Here is a 20,908-nt window from a genome sequence, read left to right as displayed (position 1 = left end):
CTAGACAGACAGATGGACATTTCTATCGTATGAGCTCTTCTGGTCTTCGACTTTAAATTTAAATTCCTCGGTAGCGTTTCTAGATGATACCGTTGATTCAAAAATCTGGTCGTTATTCTGTTTTTCCTCCGTTGTAGTTGACAAAAAATACGCTTTCTGTTTCACAGCTTTATTTTACATCTTTTATTAAGATAATAAAATAAGATATTATAAAATATTTTATTTATTCACTAACAGAACACTAATTTCTCTCTATTTCAAAACATAACAACTCCTTTAGCGTAGCAGGAGAAAAAAATCAAAATTCACAAAAAAAAAATCGCACAGAAAATAATTTATAGAATATGAAATTTATCTAAAGGAAATATTGCTGCATGGCAGCGTGAGTTACAGGATGGTAAATGACAGGAAAGTGGTATACAAGTATTTACAAATGTAGCATCACCAGCACATTAAGATTTTTTTCTAGCAGTTAAATTGCCAAAACAATGTAAAAAGTAATATCTCACTTTATTTACAATAATAAATCAAGTAACCGGTATTTTCTCTTCTTTCTAAATTTTGGGCAACCAAATTCTGCATTCGGACAAGTCAAAGTTTGAGTTTGCTTGCCCGAAGGGCAAGTGAATCTGAAAATTAAAGTCAATTAATCCCTGCAGATTCGATTGAATTGACTACATAATGGTCCTCATCATTAAACTCTTATTGAACACTTCATTAGATTGCTAGGAATAATTTCCTTGGAAAGTTATTTCTCTTATCAGAGGGACATTTCACCTTAAGGACAAGATCTAGTAAATGACTTTCGACTGTCTTTTTCGTGCTAGATCCATTATGACGTCATAATCAATTAAAACTTTCTTTTTCCCGTACTTAACGGCTCTGATAGAATTATGTAGAAAATAAAGTTTTTTCATGGAATTCAATTTGAAATAATGTGAAAATGAATCCCGAAACCTATATTCAATTTGATATTAATATAAAGAAGAGGATAAGAACAAACAATTTACCGTTTTCTGAGAGACTGTAGGCAATCTGGATACATTTCCTTTGTCCGATAAGGAAAAAACTCCCATATTCATGACTTATTTTATTAATTTTTCATCAAAAAAGACTGTTTAAAATACGATTTTTGATCTTGTTTACCTAGAAAATATGCCGCGATACACCTTATTTGACCAAGCTATACTTAAAAAACATCTTTAAAGGAATTTATTTCTCAAATTTGAGAAATCTGTAGGCTCCTTTCATTTACTAGATCTTGACCTTAAGAATCCATATCACAGTAAATGATAACCTCGATATATGCAAACAATTCTCTAGGGACATTAAGAATTTAAAATTAATCGCACTGAATAAAAGAAAATTATTCCATCCTTTTTCTGCTTCACACAGAATTTTTATACATAAAAGAGTCAATGAATAATATAATTTCAAACCTTTTATTGAGGTAAAAATTTTTTTAAATGTATATAAATATATAATTTATGTACAAATAATATTTTACAACTGAGTTTAAAAAATGAATAAGAAAATCTAATACCATGTAAAAAGCTAAATTATATTTGGATATGACAGCTAAGTCAGAGGAATATTTTAACTTGTATCATTTTGCTTTACTGTCTTCAACAAAAAGACAAATTTTTTTTTGATCTCACTAGAATTTTTCAACAATGAAGTCACATTTTACGGGCTCAAATTAGCTGTTTCTTTCTTTATTTCAATGATATTACAGTGTATCTCTCGTTTTTTTGCATATAAAACTGAATGAAGAAAGCTTTTAACAGTCTGAAAGCATTCAGGATTTACTCATGATTTTGAAAAATGAGTTTGTTTCACACATCCATAAAACTCTGATTAATGAATGATACAATATAAATGCTGCTGTCTTTAATCAGTGGACTTCTGAATCAGTAAAATGTACATTAAAAAAATAAAACACATATTATTTTGATTTTAGGAAAAAATTTTCTGACAAATTAAAAAAAAAAAACACTTTGTTGTATTTGTTTCAAATTTGCTATGAATTTGCAATTTGTTATAAAGAAAATTATAGAAAATACTTGGAAGAAAGTTTTGAAGAGTTCATATTGCAGAATTCTAAATTTTTGGAGGGAAAAAATATTAGAAAAAAAAAATCCTTTGCACATATTTAAAAAATGTGTTTGGCAGTAAAAAGTATATTTTGTTATCATTCACTCCACAACAGCTGACGGTCATTATCAACAGACAGGTGATCCATGACTACAACAATAAACACGCGGGAACAATATGAGCGAACGAATATTGATGGGAATTTTAACCCCCCCCCCCCCCCCCCCCAAAAAAGAGCACAGGCCATGCAGTATCACAGTCGCAAATGGAAAAACAAAGATAAAATCCATAATATCAAATCTGGCTACTCCCAGGCTAAATCATCTTTTCGTAACGTGGTTTGTAATTTTTTCATGTCTTTTAACACATTCAATGACACCTCCCTGGCATTCGTAGGTTGTACATGAACGACTCCCGCTGAGCGGCCACGAGTTTTTATTGTTGTGGTCACTTCCACTTCACCGTTCTGGTGGCTGTATGCATTCGCCGAGGCTGACCGTCGCTTAGACGGGTCTACTGTTTTCTTTTTCTTCTTCTTTTGATCTATCTAAATAAAGAACATGAATATGCTTGATAGAGTTGTTTGAATGCAATTTGAGGATTGTAAATACATATGGGGTATATTTTATTGCCACAAAAATAATGTAAAATCATGGGAAAAATTGTTTACAAACATGAGTGTGATGTAGGAATTTAGGCTGGATTGTGGACATCGGCCTGGATAGCTCAGTGGTTAGAGCACCAGACTAGTAATGCAGGGGTCCCGGGTTCGATTCCCGGTCCAGCCATATGTTTTTCATTATATATATATTTATGAATTTTCAATGTATATTAACTCATTCCTCCTTTCCATACTACAGTGACAACTGCATTCAGTGTGGTGAACTTAATGACACTGAAAGTTAGACATTCTTAACACAGAAGGATTTTGTACAATTTTACTAAAGTTATAATATCCAAATCAATGTGTGTAAGAGCATTTCTTTCTGGAGATTCTTTTGGATAATTGGAAAAGTTTTGCCATATCTTGGCTTCTCTCCTGTCAGACTGTTGTTATTCTTAAGACTGTGCTTACTTTATTTTGATGTCGTCGTATTTTAGAAATTTGCTGACTCTTGCTCTCCATTCGCGTCACAAGCGCATCAAGTTCCCTTTCCAGGTCCTCCCTGATCTGGGGATCCGTGGCCTCGCTGATCTCGTGGGACAGCTCCTGGTGCTCGCTGAAACACAAAACGTTAAACTCACAAGTCTTCCTTAACTATAGCATGTAAACACCCAAAAGACACAGAAATAGTTCTTGAATACAGAGGTCCTATTATTAATTTTTGTTTAATTTTTGGAAATGTATAATGTAAAGGGAGAGAGGATAGCATGTTTTATTGCTACGATATTATTGGGATAAATAAGATACCTATATACATGTTCATCATCATGATCATGGGATTGATACAGTGTACTTCTAACATGTAAAAAGTTGTACATAAAATCATGTTTTAAATCTTCTTTAATAGTAACTTTCAACCAAGTTGAATAAAACCAACTTACCAGCTCATCTGACCAAACTCGTCCTGTAGCTGTAGTAGGAGCTCAGCTAGGTCTGTGTCGATGCTACCCGAGCTGGAGGATCCAGAGGAAGGGCTGGAGGATCTAGAGTGGTGGTCCATTCCATTACACAGGGCCATGTTGTGGGACTTCATCAAGGAGAGCACACGCTGTACATTGGCTCCTACTGAGTGACTAGCTGTCAGGGACTGTGAACAGATATTTCAGTTTTATTCTCAATAGTGATTTTCTAGGATTTACATTACATGTCATTTTGCTAATGAGTATGATTATTAAAATTGTAAAGCACAACTCCAGGGTAAAATTTTGTCATTTTAATTGAAACTTGATTTCTTACAATAAGACATTTATATACAGTACTGGATATAATATTTTTACTCTTCCGAGTCCTGCTTCCATAAAACATTTAGAAGACATGAAGTTTCCACTGTGACTTACTTTTCCTGCTACAAATGGGATGTCGGCAAGATTGAGTCTGTAATGCTTGCTGTGGTCTGTGGGTGGCGCCTGTTTCTGTTTCTTGTTTGCTGATGCTTTGCGCCGTTTTTTCGTTTTCTTTGCTTTCTGTGTTAATCTATCGATGCTTTCTGCATTCCTTAATATTCGAGCTGACTCTGCTAGGGATTCTTGCTGTAATAAACACAATGTCATGAAAAATGTCAGTAATCGTGCAACTGAGACAACATTAAAACATATTATATGCATGAAAGTTTGTAATTATAACAAGAAAATGTTTAGATACAAGGGGCTTGTGAAAGTTTGCTAACATACAAGTAATTTCTCATCCCTATAAAGACCAGTAACTTTGCAATTTATACAGACACTGCAATCCATGAAAAACAATAACTTAATCTTCCGCTTCTGCGTAAATACAGACCAGATGATATCTTTTTTACAGTGTATACTATAACTGAGCAATTTCTACAATTATGATACAAAAATAGGAATAAGGTGAGTCTCCTGCTTTGATGTTGGTAACAACCAAGCCTGATTTCTCTTTGTTAATGTCTTATAATTTCTTTCTAGGTTTTATCCCTATACATATCAATATATAGTGACACTTTGATAGTACAGGACCTCCTCCTCTGTAGATCATACTCTCATTTCTCTCTCAGACAATGTAAACTTACTTCTACGGTTTTATCCTCCATTAACCTACGGCGATGTCTCTCTTCCTGGAGTTTTTCCTCCAACTCTCGGATTTTGTTCTACAAATATTTAAAAAACACTATTCACTTAAACTGGTAAAAGTTGACAGTTTATGTGGAAACAACAGCAGATAAAAGTTTTAAGTTCATTTTGGTATGCATTAGTTTTTCATAATTGTTAATACATGAATTGATCTAAGAATGCATTTAATTCAACAGTTATTTATTCCTTGTCTTTGTTTATTATGTTTTTTTTTTTGTTATTACCAATTCTAACATTAACTGTATTGCTCACACTTTCCTTTTTCAAGCCCCTTACTTCTAATACATGTATAAGAAAACAAATTTTTGATGTATGCATGTATATATTGAATTTGAAAAGCTCACAGAATATCCAGACCAGTTTGTACTACATAGCTATTTTGGGCAAGTCATGTAATATCACTTTTGTTTACCCAGATAAGCCCAACAAATTCAATTGTGTAAAGTCAAACATGCTTGATAAGAAATGCCATGAAGAACAGCTGCTTAAAATGGGTATTGTATCAAAATTCAAAGACCAAACAAGGCGGGATTTAAATGTAATAATTAGACACAAACTTCACAGCTATTTAAACTCCAAGTATGCAAGTGAGAGTGAATTAAACATAAAAATACTCAAAATTCGTTTTTTAAAATCTTCTACGGTAATTAGCGCTGACAGATAAGGGCCCTTGACATTTAAATGGAAAAGGAAATTTTCTGCTCAATCAAAATCCTGTATAACATGTGTGGCCCCCTTTTTTTTTCTTTTTAAATATTTATTTATTTTCACAATTATTTGTTTTCCTTTTTAAAAATAAATTCAAGAACTTTTAAGCTTCTTGCAGGGTATCAAACAATGCCTAATTAGTATGCATTTGAACACTTGAGAAAATGACACATGTGAAATGAAGTTTTCCAAGTTCTTATGTGCTGATTAAACATCAAAAAGGTTGCCCTAAAAAATCCACCTAGATTTATAATCAATGCTCATTTTTTTTCTTCAAATTTTAAAATGATAATAATAAATTTATTCTACTTAAAATGTGTACACAGCAAACATTTAAACACTATTTAAATGTACATTTTGTATTAATTTTCAATTACATAAGTTTCCGTCATTCAGAATAACTGCTAAATCACTCCACAACTGAGAAAAATTATTATGTTCAGTAAGGGTTTATTTGCAATGCATACACAGGATGAGACAGGATTCTCCATTGCCATTACAATCTACAATGCCATACCATTCATTGTACAGAATAATAGCTTCCTAACACAGTGAAAAGCTGGCAATAGGCTTTCATTCTTGCACTGAGAGTATTCATTTGTATTCATTTGTTTTCCTGTCAGACAAATTATGGAATTTTAAAATGACTCTCCGAGGCTTGCCCTATTATGAATATTTTATAACGCCCATAAAAAATAAAATAACCCATTGATTTTTATTTGGTTTGGAATTTCAATGCTTTTCTGTATTTTCAAATTGTTTGGTGCTGCTCATAAACTTTCCAATAAAGTTTTATATTATTTTTATTATAGTGAAATTTATTATCTGGAAGTTTATTCTATACTTTTGGTGAAAGAACAGTTTAAAAGGAAATTGGCAGTAATAAAAAAAATGGCATGCAGGCATGTTAAGACATGCAAACTATTCATCTCAATTTGTGAAGATAAAATTAGAATGGCTTTATAAATCATGTTGAACATTTGTTAATTGTAATCAAATCATCTTTATACACCAGACACTTTGTAATTTGATGTCAATCAGTAAAAGAAAAACTAACCATGGTAACACAAATGCTTAACTTCTTTTTCTTTTAAATGTTCATCTCAAATTTTATCTCCATCTTGTCACAGAGAATTTGAGATACTCAATTTTGACATTTTATTTCAGAATGAGTATATAACTTCAAATTTTTACTCATGGCAGTGATTGAGATATCTCGATCTCTCAATCTCATCTCTACAAGAGTTTAAGATGCCCATAGACCTTACCTCTGCCAGAGATTGAGATGTCTTGACTTTAGATCTCACCTCTGCCAGAGATTGAGATGTCTCGACTCTAGATCTTACCTCTGACAGAGATTGAGATGTCTCGACTCTAGATCTTACCTCTGACAGAGATTGAGATGTCTTGACTCTAGATCTTACCTCTGACAGAGATTGAGATGTCTTGACTCTAGATCTTACCTCTGACAGAGATTGAGATGTCTCGACTCTAGTTCTTACCTCTGACAGTGTCTGAGATGCTGTGAGTCTGAGATGCTCCCTCTCGAGTTCCATTAGTTTTTCTCGCTGCCTGAGATATTCGGGGGAGGGGCCGGGTTGTGGTGAGGGTTGTATGACCTTGTCTACTCGGTCAGTTACAGCGGCCTTGATGACCGCCTCCTGTCGGTCATTTTCTGCCGTTTGTACCATCCTCCTCATGTAATCCAGCTGTTTCTCCAACAGCTGACTCCTAGTTTCAGCAGCTGTTAACTGTGTCTCAAGTTCTGTAGAAATCAGAACAATAACAATTTAAACTAAACACTTAATTTTCATAGAAATTTGTGTATTCAAGTACAACTGTATACATATATATATATATAAGCTCAGTGAGTAGATTACCAAATTACAATAAAGTCTGGAACACTGAATCTCAAGGACAGTTTAATCCAGTAAAAGTGACATTATTTGGTACAATGAAATTTGACTTGGTAACAGAAGCAGATATTCACTAACAAGCAAGCTAGATATACAAATGATTCACAGTTAAATCTATGCCAACATCATCAGGGTGCCATTTATTCATTGAACAATAAAATTAAACTAAAGCCTAATCATTTTATTTGTACAGTAAAGTACAACATCTACTGTGTAGACTCAAATTATTCCACATAAATCAGAGCTACTAGATCTCGAAGCATATCAGACATGGACTAATGCCCTGTTCACACGGAGAGTTTCATTCGAATTAAACGTAAGTTACTGCGAATTAAATTTGATCTGCGTTCACACGGAGAATTTAATGCGAATTAGTTTAATTCGAATTAGTTTACTGCGCATTAAATTACTTCGCATGAGCTCCGTGTGAACGCTAAATGAAGCTAATTCGAATTAAATTTTGACGCATGCGTAAGTGCAGAATTAAGTCACAGGCCACATGTCGGTGGTCAGATATAGGTATTTGTGCTATTTTTGAGTGGAAAACAATGGGAAATTATGATAATTACTAAAATGTGTACAGACACTATGGCATTATGTCAAATCAGTGGTCAAATGTATCTGCTCAGCACAATGTGACGTGATTCGCAAAATGACGTCATAATAGCCTTACTGAATAGCTTTATTGTAGAAATAAAACTTTAATTCGCATTAGTTTACTTCGCCTTAGTTTTCGTGTGAACGCAATTTAACTCGCATTAATTAAATTCGCATTAGTTTACTTCGCATTAATTTACTGCGAATTAAACTCTCCGTGTGAACAGGGCATAAGAAATCCTATAGTAACTTTCAATCATGTGTGCAGGTGGTACCTTGAGTATTTTTGGACACAGTTGACTGGCCGGGTGTATTTTGTGGTTCCTTCTGTAGGATGTTTTTGTATTTTGTTGTCTCCGCAGCGAGAGATTTCAGATTATTTTCTGCTGTCCCTCGCTCCACCTCCAGTTTCCGAATTTTTTCTTGGAGATTCTTTAGCGCTGATATAACAGCTGTAACAAGAATAATAAACATTAACCACTTCAACCTCTGAATCAGTTACATTAAGCTATCTTTATACAGATAAACTCCAGGTTTACATGATTATTTCAAAGCACACCTCATACAGTCCAGCAGAAAGCACAGAATATTACAGCAACAGTAATTCTTCCCAAAAACTTTACCTGTTCTATTGTTTTCTGGGAATGGTTTGACGGGTTTGGCCGGATCAAAGCGATAATCATCATTGATGAAAGGCTTTGTTGGATAGTCATGGTAGGCTGTCAAGTTCACGGATTCCTCCTGGTTCCTGTATAGAGGGCGCTTTGTAGGGCTCTTCCCTCCCAAAATGTGTGGCGAAAAAGTCTGTCAAAAAAAAAGTCCAATCATAAATTAATTAACTAGAAATATGTCCATAGGACATGAATGCCCCGCCGAGGGTATATTAGTAATGCAACATTTTAACACAAATTGAGAAAAGTGAGGTCAAGGTCAAAGGAAAGGTAAAGGTCAAAAAACATTGATGCAGTTGAATAGCTCTCATCGGTATGTATCAGCATATGAAGTTTGACACTAATTTAAGAAAAGTGAGGTCAAGGTCAGCGGAAAGGTCAAGGTCAAAAAATGTTGATGCAGTTGAAAAGGTTACATCAGTATGTATAAGCATATGAAGTTTGATGAAAATATTATGAATGGTTTCTTTAAAAATGAGCTAAACACTAATTTAAGAAAAGTGAGGTCAAGGTCAAAGAAAAGGTCAAGGTCAAAATATATTGATGCAGTTGAATAGCTCTTATCGGTATGTATCAGCATATGAAGTTTGACACTAATTTAAGAAAAGTGAGGTCAAGGTCAGAGAAAGGTCAAGGTCAAAAAATGTTGATGCAGTTGAAAAGGTTACATCAGTATGTATCAGGATATGAAGTTTGTTAAAAATATCTTGAATGGTTTCATTAAAACTGAGCTTAACACTAATTTAAGGAAAGTGAGGTCAAGGTCAAAAGAAAGGTCAAGGTCAAAAAAATGTTGATGCAATTGAATAGCATACATCAGTATGTATCAACATATGAAGTTTGATTACACTATCTTGAATGGTATCTTTAAAACTGAGCTAAACACCAATTTAAGAAAAGTGAGGTCAAGGTCAAAAGTAAGGTCAAGGTCAAAAAATGTTGATGCAGTTGAATAGCTTACATCAGTATGTATCAACATATGAAGTTTGATTACACTTTCTTGAATGGTATCTTTAAAACTGAGCTAAACACCAATTTAAGAAAAGTGAGGTCAAGGTCAAAAGAAAGGTCAAGGTCAAAAAATGTTGATGCAGTTGAATAGCTTACGTCAGTAGGTATCAACATATGAAGTTTCATTACACTATCTTGAATGGTATCTTTAAAACTGAGCTAAACACTAATTTAAGAAAAGTGAGGTCAACAGTCTATGCGAAAGTCACCGGACCGTCGGTTTTTACCGGTAAAATTTGGTTCGGGTCGGTAAAAAAATTCAGGATACAGGACCAAATGGCCGATGAAAAAATAAGGCCTAAAAATCTGAATTTACATGTTCATATGGTCTTATTTTCCACACATATCCTTTATTCGATCCATTTAGCAGTAATACATGATTAATTTTAATCTATATCAACCCTGTCATGAGCGGTTATTTCTAATTCGAATTTCCTCTGTGATGGAATATAGATCTATAGATAGCTCATACGTAGATTCGGTTGGGTAGATTATTTTTATTATAAAACAAGAGTAACCGTAATGAGTTACTTCAGGAAATAAATAAATATATTTTAAAGTGCATTTTAAGTTTTAGAAAAAAAATCTTTGACACTGTATATTTCGTTTATATGTGTCAAATAACCAGAAAAAGAGAAAATTGTATGCATTTGTCATATGTACTACCTTTTAAAAAGGAAACAATAATAAGTTTGTTTATTTCAATAAAATCATTTTGTTTAAAATAATCTCAACTCTGGATCTATTTAAGGTTCAATTTAACAGTGAGAATACCCCCCCCCCCTTTCAATCCCTGTATCATAATGATGTATGAATTTGAAGAAAAAGGTCGGTCTGGTAAGTAAATTCTTGGTCTGGTAAAATATATATTTTTACCAGACCGTATGTCCTGTAAAAATTTTTGACTTTCGCATAGACTGGGTCAAGGTCAAAGGAAAGGTCAAGGTCAAAAATGTTGATGCAGTTGCATAGCCCTCATCAATATCTATCAGCATATGAAGTTTGATAAAAATATCTTGGATAGTTTCTTTGAAACTGAGCTTTGAACAGAGCTAAACACAAAGTGTGACGGAAGGACAGATGGAAGGACGGAAGGACAGAAGGACGGAAGACGGACATGACAAACACTATATGCCCCGGCCATATTCATGGCGGGGCATAAAAATGTAAAATTTCTGATCACATGTATGCACTGTATTCTTCATCCATCTGCACATATACAAAAGTGCATTCCAGTCAACTCTACTACCAAATACTTACAGAACTTTCTACTTTAAACAAGATGTTATCAATCCTATGAAGAACCTTGTATAAATTACTCATTGCGATATAATTTTGTCACTCAAGCATGTCAAAGACTAAACTGAAATTCCTGTTTCTCCAAAATTTTAAGAATCCATATATCATAAATAAAATACTCTCAGAGTCATATTACTTTGACTTTTAGAGAGAGTCTCCAAGTTCATATCTACAGGTGTACACATACAACATGTACAATGTTCACTGCTCTGTCAAATACAAAGGCACGTGTCTCTATCCTATCTAAATGTATTCAACAAACTAAAGAAGTTTTATCTAACAAGTGTTGATTTTCTGTTGACTTGTCAACTTGAACAAAAGATAATATTATTGATTTGACCCTCCGAGTTTATATAATACACATCTGGTGGATTCAAGCCATATATCTCTATAGAATTAGAATTATTTCAGACTGAAGCTACTGAAAATGCCATGAGGATCATACCTTAATCATATTGTATCCACATTCAATGGAACTTATTTCAGAGAATAGATGGTATAAGCCAATACATTCTTCACAAATTTTTTAGATAATCTGCTAAAAAGGCCCAATATGATGCAGATGGCTCCATTTCAATGAAGTCTGTTTAGATCATCCACAAACAAATATTTATGAAATCCAAAGCACAAATGTTTGCCACATGTCAATATCAAACATCATCCCAGAAAATAGATAAAGGTGTGATCTCTAAAGCCCTGTTATTGGTAAACATAAAACATCAAACAATCAGGGTGTACAGCACTGAACAATTAGGTCACCTACTTAGTTTACAAATCTAATGACAATATAAAGGCATGTCGACTGATTCCAACTCAACAAGTTTTTGCATGTCTTGACTATTGAAAAAAAAGGGATTGTGGGTGTTTATTGATATATATATATACCCAATATGGTTCTTGCTATAATACCCATACACAACAAATTCAGATGGGGATTATAGTGAACATAGGGAATCCGTTTTTCCAATCAAGTGTAAAATATTCATGTCCAGACCATTATGATAAAAGAGGGTCTTTATCCCAGTTTAAAGGGATATAGAAATATTGTTATTAAAAGGTTTGAATTTCACTATCGTAAATGATTGCCTATCATGCATTAAAAATGGGAAATGAAATGGCACTCTTGAAGAAGTGAAAATCAGATGAGATTTTATAGATTGAATATCCTTCAGGTGAATTCTTTAATCTATTAATGAAATGGAAATGTTCATAGACATGTCAGTTCTAAAGTGTCTAAAGTGTGTGTGCACTGTCGTGCATAATAGGATCAAAATTTAATCTTTTTTACAGCTAGAAGGAATTAAAGGAAAATCAAACCAAACCAAATCTGTCAAAACATCAGCATAATGTACCAGGATTTCTGAACTTTTAAATTCAAGACAATCTCTGTCTTTTTCTTAAAGATTTTTACATGCCTACAGAAATGAAAAAAATGACCAATATCTAGGCTACACTGGTTACTTATATGCAACTTCAGCTTTGCCAATCATTGGACATGTAGGAATTAAAATATATGATATAATGAAAATAATGTGTGTTAGAAATGTTTTCATGCAGTTATTATATTTAATGCAAGAATTTCAGAGAAGAAGTTTTACCAGTTTTGATACTGGCAAAGTTACATGTATACTTGAACACCCAGTATCACATCCTAACTTCCTCTACTCTCATAAATTAAAAATTTTAAACATGAGTCTTAAATTATTTGTGCATTAACATTCATAATAATTATAACATCTTGAATCTTATGTTTAACAAATCATTGACAAGTGGTTTCATATTTGCAATAAAAAAAAATTAAGGGCCACAATGGAAGAGTAATGAATAAAAGATACCACACACATTACCATGATGATGTAAACTTTCTGTTTCCAATGGTTCCAGGAATATTGACTCAATTCTCCGAAATGAACATAATACGGATTTCATGCCTTTAGCCGAGGTACACGCAAACAACTTGCCACTGACTGGGGATCATTGAAATCACACAATTACTTTCTCTATTGATGCCCCTCATTTACAGAAGAGAAATATTAAGTGGTCTATACAGACAAGCATGAGAGTAAAAATGTCACTTAAGTCTTCTCTGTTCTTTAAAAATTGTCACCTACTTCTACACAGTACACAATACATGAAGGTATTTGAAAGGCAGAGTAAAAATACTATTCATAATAACATGGCTTTGATCTTTTTTTTAAACACAGAGGTTTATAGAATTAATTAAAGATATGTACACACAGGGTATTAAAAAAAGAAAAGCATATTAAGATTTATTATATGCATTCCGAATGCATTTAAACCTGTTCTAGAACTCTGAGAGGGCCTAGATTACTTGTATATCACTGCAAGATATGTTGTAAAAGTTGTGGAATACTCAAGCACTACCTGCAGGGGTTAACTGTTTTGATGCAAAAAATTCATTTCCTCTGAAGGAAAACACTTCACCTCAGTTATAAAAACCATCTTCCAGCTAGGACTACATCATTTCTCTATATTAAAGGAGTTTAATTGGCATAAAGGGGGTGGCCTTTAAATTTGAACTTTTTTTCCTAAAGGGAGTGTGTCATGTATAATTAAGAAGAGGGGTTCTTTTAGTTTGGAATCCCCAGGGCTATTTCAGTGTAATACAACCTGGCGCTAGCTGTACTGCACTATGTATGTATTCCTAACCTTCCCATTCAAGCAAACTGTTTTAATAACTATTGCTATTAATCCACACAAAAAAACTACCCTTTTTAAACTACCCTATTCCAACACATTAATGTATTAACAACTTGACAATTTGACAACTGCCAATACCTAAAATCAATTACATTACCTAAAGCTTACATATAAATTACACTGAATAAACAACCACCCCTCACTGTCTAAACAGAACTGCACAGCCCTGCCTTATCTGAACTATGTCAGAGTGCAGCACTCGATCAACACCCCACAACGGCCTAGAGATTTCACTGGCCCCAAATGTTGCCCATGTAGCTATTGTCTGACTAAGATTTATATTTCTGTGGATAAAGACAGGTGATAAGGGGGGCTAAATATCAAGGAGGGATTGTGTAAGTTACACACACTCAGAATTCACTAGAGACGCACAGAAAACAAGTCATGGTTGCATGTACGAGGGTTAAGGACAGTGGAGTTAGTCTAAAAATTGATCAGGATAACATTATGTTCAAATCTAATTGAAAATGTAATTAAAAGCAGAAATTGAACAAGCAATGCTCTACAAGCTAAGGACACTTATAAGATGTTCCATAACTAATTGTCCTATATTCATGATTAGCATGAATCTGCTTGCTCTGAAATACCTTATGTCATTTGTGACACTGTGATACTTATTTTTTTTTTGCAATAGACATGAAAAAGAGAGAAGTCCAAGAAGAGAATATTACAAAAATACTTCTCAGTTAAATAGAATTTCAGATGCAGTGTTCATGTTGTGGTTTATGTTTTAGACTTTTTTCTTTCAATGAAAAATTTTCATAGACTAAAGTTACTCATGTGAGTGGTATGGCCAATGGGCCTTTCCTTCCCCCCTACCTTTTTCCAAATAGTTCTAAGACTTCTTTCTCAGTATTTCTGTATTTATTATGTTCTGAATCACTATATATGGTCACTGGAGTCTGGATAATCAGCCATTATAATACAATGTATATAAATGCAACAATGTTCTAACTTTCAATGAACTGCTTTAAAATTTAAGCAGCACAAAAGTATTCTTGAAACATTGCTTTGAATACATCAGCCAGAGGGGATAGAACTCTAATATATATAACATGACAGTCAGCATAGATCTAGCTAGCACATAATTGTAGTTATTGAATTATAAATGCCTCTTTCCTCTATTACAATGAGGTTTTATTTTTCCGTAAGCATAGTAAGAACAAATGCTTGATGGGATTGCACTTGAATCGAATTCAAAGACAGTTAAATATTTTAAACAGATGTACAATCTGATAGCGGACTTCATTAACAATTAATTTGACATGGCTGAGTGTATGGTTTACACTAAATGATGGCATTCTTGAATGCTGGAATTTAAAATAAGCAAATTACTTCACCATTGTCTGAACTGTGCTGGTATTAAGGACATATGCAACGTAGTTTGAACTTTATTGTCTTTTCCCCTGAAGTTGAAGAGTTCCAATACTTAAAGGAACTGTGTGCTACATTTTAATGTCTTTATATTCTGTTGTACACTTCTTCTAAAACAAGTTTGGATAAACAATGCATCTAGAATATATGTTTAGTAATTTTTGTATATTTTTCTTTGAATTATACAAGAATTTTCATCAATTGATATCTCTTCAAAACCCCTGGTAATGCATGCTGATTTTTTGTCTACGAACATCTGATGGCACAATAATTTTAAATTAAGAATATCTTGAAAAATTATCAGTAGGTAAGGTACATTGCGTATGTCCTTAATGTGGCTAATTTTTTCTTCAATTTCTGGCTTTAGTGTGCAAGTTACAAGCACTGTGCAAAATAGGTGATGAACATAGAACATTAAGTGAAAGACTAGCATTTAATGCATGCAGACCTCTCAACATTATTTTTTTAGGGGAAAAATTTCCACAATTTAAGAATTACCTGAACTTGTGTTGCCTCAACAAGATCCTTAATGGTGAAAACTGGCATTGCAATCCTTAATATTACTCAGAGCACTCAAAATAATTTTTAATTAAGTGAATTTCCTTTCAGTAAATCAATCACATTCAGCATTTGTTCAGTGCAAAGAACAGGAAGAAAAAAATGCTATCAAAAATCAACTTAATCCAATAAATGCATAAAAAAATAAATTCATGAATGTTTTTTTTTTCTTTCTGTAATTAACACTCCTTAGGCAATGCACAAGCCAATTATACTTTCCAATATGCCAGTTTTAGCTCCAGTAGATAACAGCTGTACCCGCCGATACTCCCTGCTCAGTGTATCGACAGTCACAGCATTACCTGTGGACCTCCAGATTAACCATTTACCTGTCGATTTTCTTACCTTACCAGCTCTCTGTCTATTAGGTGACACAGTGATTTCAAATTTCTGTTGCCCGGCCCCTTTCACCTGGGATATTAAGTAATCCATTAGCTCTGCCATGATGGGTCTTTAATGTTCAATCTTATGGTGTTTATTAAAAATTTTGCTAATGCCTTTTAAAGTTCCAACTTGTAATATAAACTGTATATTAACACTTTATTGATCTGATAATTGAAGAGTCTTGTTGTTGTTGGGGGTAAAGAAATGAATTCTGTGAAATGCTGAATAAATGGAAAACACCTGAAGTTCTCGGTATCAGTGTGGTGTGAATGTCAAATAATAACCGAAAGTTCAAGTCCAAAAATAATCACATCTGGAATCACAATAGTCCTGGGCATTAAGTTGAATTTAATAAAAATCCAATATTAAAATGGTATTCAGTAATTATAAAAAAAAAAACCCACTTCATATCACCTCTAAGGTTGAAAACACTTGGACTGGACTGGAAAATATCTTCAAAATCAGTCTTTAACTTTCAGACATGCATACAAGATATTCAGACCAGTTACACAGAAATCCACAAGAGAGCAACAGCACAGACAAATTATGGCAATAAAATGTGCATATATCCAGACAGGTATTATGGAGCTATACTATGTGTGCAGTCAGATACACACATCTTAAAGTCATATTCGGTGTTTGCCGATATTGCTTTGAACCTGTAACCCATGATCCTTTTGTTTCCACGTTATTAAAAAACGTCAGATAAATCTAATCTACAAGCCGTGAATCAATAGTCAGTATTCTTGTTGTAGGGCGTTAAACAAATTCAGCCTTATATCACCAAATCTTTCCTCTATACAATTCCTTATACACACCAAGTCATCAACTTTGATCCCGGTGCCAGATAAACATTTTGGAATTGCTAATCTAATTTTTATACCGGCCCACTAATTACAATAAATATTAATCCAGGCAGTACCCCTGTTGTTTAACTTTAGATTATATTCTTGGTTTTATATGATTGGTCAGTACTGCTAAGATTACTAGCTTTTTAACCTGGGTACAAGTCCTAAACAAACTGTGGTGGAAATTAACATGAAAGAATTAGGTGCAGTTGGTCATGCCTATATTTTTAACATGTTCAACATGTTCAAGGATAATTAGTCTTATTGTCTTATTGTTTACAGGTCTGCATTTACTACATGCATTCAAGTTTCTGCATGTCATTAGTCAATCACACAAAACTGAATGAGACAACCAGGTAATCAATGATTAACTAAGAATATAGTGGTATACTGTTGCCCTCAAGACTTCCTCAAGCTCCCAATTCTCCAAAACTGAACATTATATATCTTAAGTATGTTTTAATTTGTATATTCATGCTCATGCTAGTGTGTACATGTGTGTGTGTGTGTGTGGGGGGGGGGGGGATGTTAGGTTACTTTGATCTGTCAGAATAGACCTGAAAATATGTTTCTTAAATAGCAAAACATTACCATCAAATCCTTTAATTTACAGCATTCTTTTTTTCAATCAAAAAGTAATCTTAGAAGTTACTACAAGGTAGTATATGTTTTAAGACTACATGTATTTCCAATGATGAACGAAAATGTCAAATGTCCCAATTAAGTAAGAACTCTGCACAAATCCATAATTGTGAAGTGTGAACAGAATGCATGTTTTTTTTTTTTAATATATTTTGAGTGACAATAAACAATTTGACAACTCTTGCCTCTTGCAAATTATCCATGCACAGACAAGCTAATCACCAGTGTTTGACTCTTCTTTCATTTTCCACCAGGCTTTAACACAGAGGAAGATTTATGACACTTTTACATAACTACTGTCTCCTATCCCTTGTCTCGTATCAGTTATACTGTATGACAGAACAACAAAGAATCTCCCGTCATAAAGTGGACTCAAGAGATTTGTCCACCAAACTCTAACCAACAAATTAAACAGTTTTCATTTTAATTTCTGATAAGACCCTGGGCTGTTTTCTTGCTGGTTTGTTCAAATGTTTGCAGTGGGTTTACCATAATATTAATTTTCAAGGGTGTCATAAATTAAAAATTTGGATTCAGACCTATCAAATCTCTACCCCACAGTTGTTTTATGAGAAATTATTTGTGAATATTATGAAGCACCTAGGGAGTTTCTCACTAGATTGCTCCTTATCTCATGTATCAGCTTACTATGCTAGCTTCTTTGTTTTCAATTTATTTTTTTTAATTGAGATTTTGGTTTTTGGGAAAGGGGATTGGGGGTCAAAGCTTACAAAATACTGGAAAATGAGACCTGCTCCAAAACTTTTACCTCAACATTTATACAAAAATGTCACCTACAGCATTAGATTAGATACAGCATCCAAAGAAAATATAGGTCAGTTACAGCATCCAAAGAAATTATAGGTCAGCTACAGCAGCCAAAGAAAATATAGGTCAGATACAGCATCCAAAGAATATATAGGTCAGCCTATGTAAAACTTTGATCGCAGACTGTTGGGGGGGGGGGGGGGATCTGAATCTACATTATCTGAGGATGCTTTCATATAAATTTGACTAATCATGGCTTTGCTGTTCTTGAGAAGAAGACTTTTAAAGATTTTTTTCAATGTGAAACTTTGATCGCCCATTGTGGCCCAACCCTACCCTCAAGGGTCATGATTTGAACAAATTTGAATCTACACTACCAGAGGATGCTTCCATATAAATATGGAAATATAAATATGATCACCCACTGTGGCTCCACCCTACCCAGGAGGTCATGATTTGAACAAACTTGAATTTACACTACCCAAGGATGCTTCCATATGAATATGACCAATAATGGCTTTGCTGTTCTTGAGAAGAAGATTTTTAAAGATTTTTCCTATGTATACCTATGTAAAACTTTGATCACCCATTGTGGCCCCACCCTACTCCTGGGGATCATGATTTGAACAAATCTGAATCTATACTTTCTCACAATGATTCCACATAAGTTTCATATTTTCTTGCACAATGGTTCCTGAGAAGAAGATTTTTAAATGATGCCATTAATTTTTCACAAATTCGTAATTATCTCCCCTTGGAAGAAGACATTGTCCTTCATTTGAACAATTTTAAATTCCCTTTACCCAAGGATACTTTGTGGCAAGTTTGGTAAAATTGGCCCAGTGGTTCTTGAGAAAAAGATGAAAATGTGAAAAAGATGAAAATGTAAAAAAAAGTTTACAACAACAATGGCGAAGACAACAGACAACGGACAAATTTTGATCAGAAAAGCTCACTTGAGCCTTCTGCTAAGGTGAGCTAAAAACCTTGCAAATTGCAAATCTAATAGTTTGAAATACCTTTTTTAAGCATACATGATAATTATAGCAAGCACAACGAGTAGTGCGAAGTGCTGCTCGCAAAGCGAGCTCAATAGACTATCATGTAAAAACAGAGGAAATTTGGAATGGAATCTGTACATACGTCAGGCAAATTTTCTTGTAAAACATTCCCAGAACTCCATTGCTACCAGGGTTCCATGCAAAATTATTACAAAACATACAAAAGACCAAGAATAATTGTTCCTGACCAAGACATATGTTTACATTTATTTCTTTGCAGATAGCTTAAACATGTTAAAAGAAACAAAAAAAAACTGCATCTACTCTACAAGGTATTTCATTTATTTTTGCACAAGAACTGTAGTCTCGTTCAACCAGCCGGACATTCGGCTATCTCCGTTTATTCTGATGTCATGTGACGTCACAGTCTAGACTGTGTCTCGTCGATTTGAAGTTTGAAGAGGTGGATCGACGTTACAAGTGTAAACTGTGTATATAGGTTTTTGATGGTACAAATGCACTTGGCGCTTGCCCTAACAGTCACATCGTAAAACATATTAATTTCTACAACCTTAGAACTGTAATGTCTGTTGAAAGCAAGCGCAGTGATCAGCGCTGCTCAATACTGCGAGCTTTTACCACAATGCCTGGGTAAAACAGAAATTTGAACCGTGCACATTGATCATGTTGATCGAAATGATTTTTTTCCCACAGTAACCTTGAGACCCATGATGCAATCCAAATGCATCTTGCAGCTAACTACATTCTTGAAGTAAGAACAAAGAGTCATCCAAAAATAAACTGATTTAATGGATATTGCAGTAAAATAGTAGGTTAAAAACATTCTTTGTGAAAATTTTGAACTTTTCAGATTTTGTTATGGAAATGCAACTATAAAATACAATGTTATGTGACGTCATAGTCTTAGACATTCCAAATGCCCCGTGTGGTTTTTAAGAGGTGGAAGTAATAATTTAAAAGTGAAAAAGTTGGCTAACCAGTAGGCCTACTACACAACTGCGCTCGCCCCAACAGTCGCACTGTCAAAAAACATAGCACATACTATATTTCAAATGTGCTGTGGACAATTTCTTCTTAAAATGAACAAAACTAAATAACTTATTAATCTATTTTAAAAGCTAAACTAATGTGAGGGAAACTGAAGAGGGAATTCGGAATAGGACTTTTAAAAAGATCGACATGAATGGACCTGACATGTTTGTGATTTGCATCCTCAAAAACATAAAGGAGGTAGACAATGTTATTATTTCCTTATCGTTAAGCACTCACTGTATTGTATGAGTCTTCCATTCTGTTCTTTTGAAGAAATGATCTATTCTCAAGAGAAACAGAGCACACAACTTTGGATGTAAACAAATCAAACGGCCATCACAACATCCGGGAAACTCCCGCCGAACATTCAAAGAAAGAGGGCTTTTCATTGGTTGATAGAAATAAATTTCAATTTCTTTGATTTTTTAAAAGTTTAATATACATTTACTAATGATTTCTTTGGAAGGTGCACAATTTGTTTAAGGCTTGATTTAAAATAATTATATTTT

The 20,908-nt window shown here is 33.7% G+C and overlaps 1 protein-coding gene across 2 annotated transcripts; it reads right to left on the bottom strand.

Annotated features, from left to right (window-relative positions):
- Positions 1-2,311: 2,311 nt before the first annotated feature.
- LOC133180704 (centrosomal protein of 57 kDa-like) lies at positions 2,312-20,759 on the bottom strand. 2 transcript variants are annotated; one of them, XM_061315172.1, is made up of 9 exons: positions 20,637-20,759; positions 8,693-8,873; positions 8,345-8,521; positions 7,059-7,321; positions 4,788-4,865; positions 4,096-4,287; positions 3,640-3,845; positions 3,170-3,314; positions 2,312-2,641 (listed from the first exon to the last, which is right to left on the bottom strand). In XM_061315172.1, the coding sequence occupies exons 1-9, from the start codon at positions 20,655-20,657 to the stop codon at positions 2,399-2,401; spliced, it is 1,506 nt and encodes a 501-aa protein (XP_061171156.1). In that variant the 5' UTR covers positions 20,658-20,759; the 3' UTR covers positions 2,312-2,398. The 2 variants fall into 2 exon arrangements, with proteins under 2 accessions (XP_061171156.1, XP_061171155.1); XM_061315171.1 differs by lacking the exon at positions 20,637-20,759 and adding an exon at positions 15,644-15,733.
- Positions 20,760-20,908: the final 149 nt, after the last annotated feature.

The sequence above is a fragment of the Saccostrea echinata genome, unplaced genomic scaffold (genome assembly GCF_033153115.1).
Source record: "Saccostrea echinata isolate AGI-Se365-2 ecotype Australia unplaced genomic scaffold, CSIRO_AGI_Sech_v1 ptg000007l, whole genome shotgun sequence".
Classification (NCBI taxonomy): Eukaryota; Metazoa; Mollusca; class Bivalvia; order Ostreida; family Ostreidae; genus Saccostrea; species Saccostrea echinata.
This window is presented reverse-complemented; position numbering and strand designations above follow the sequence as displayed.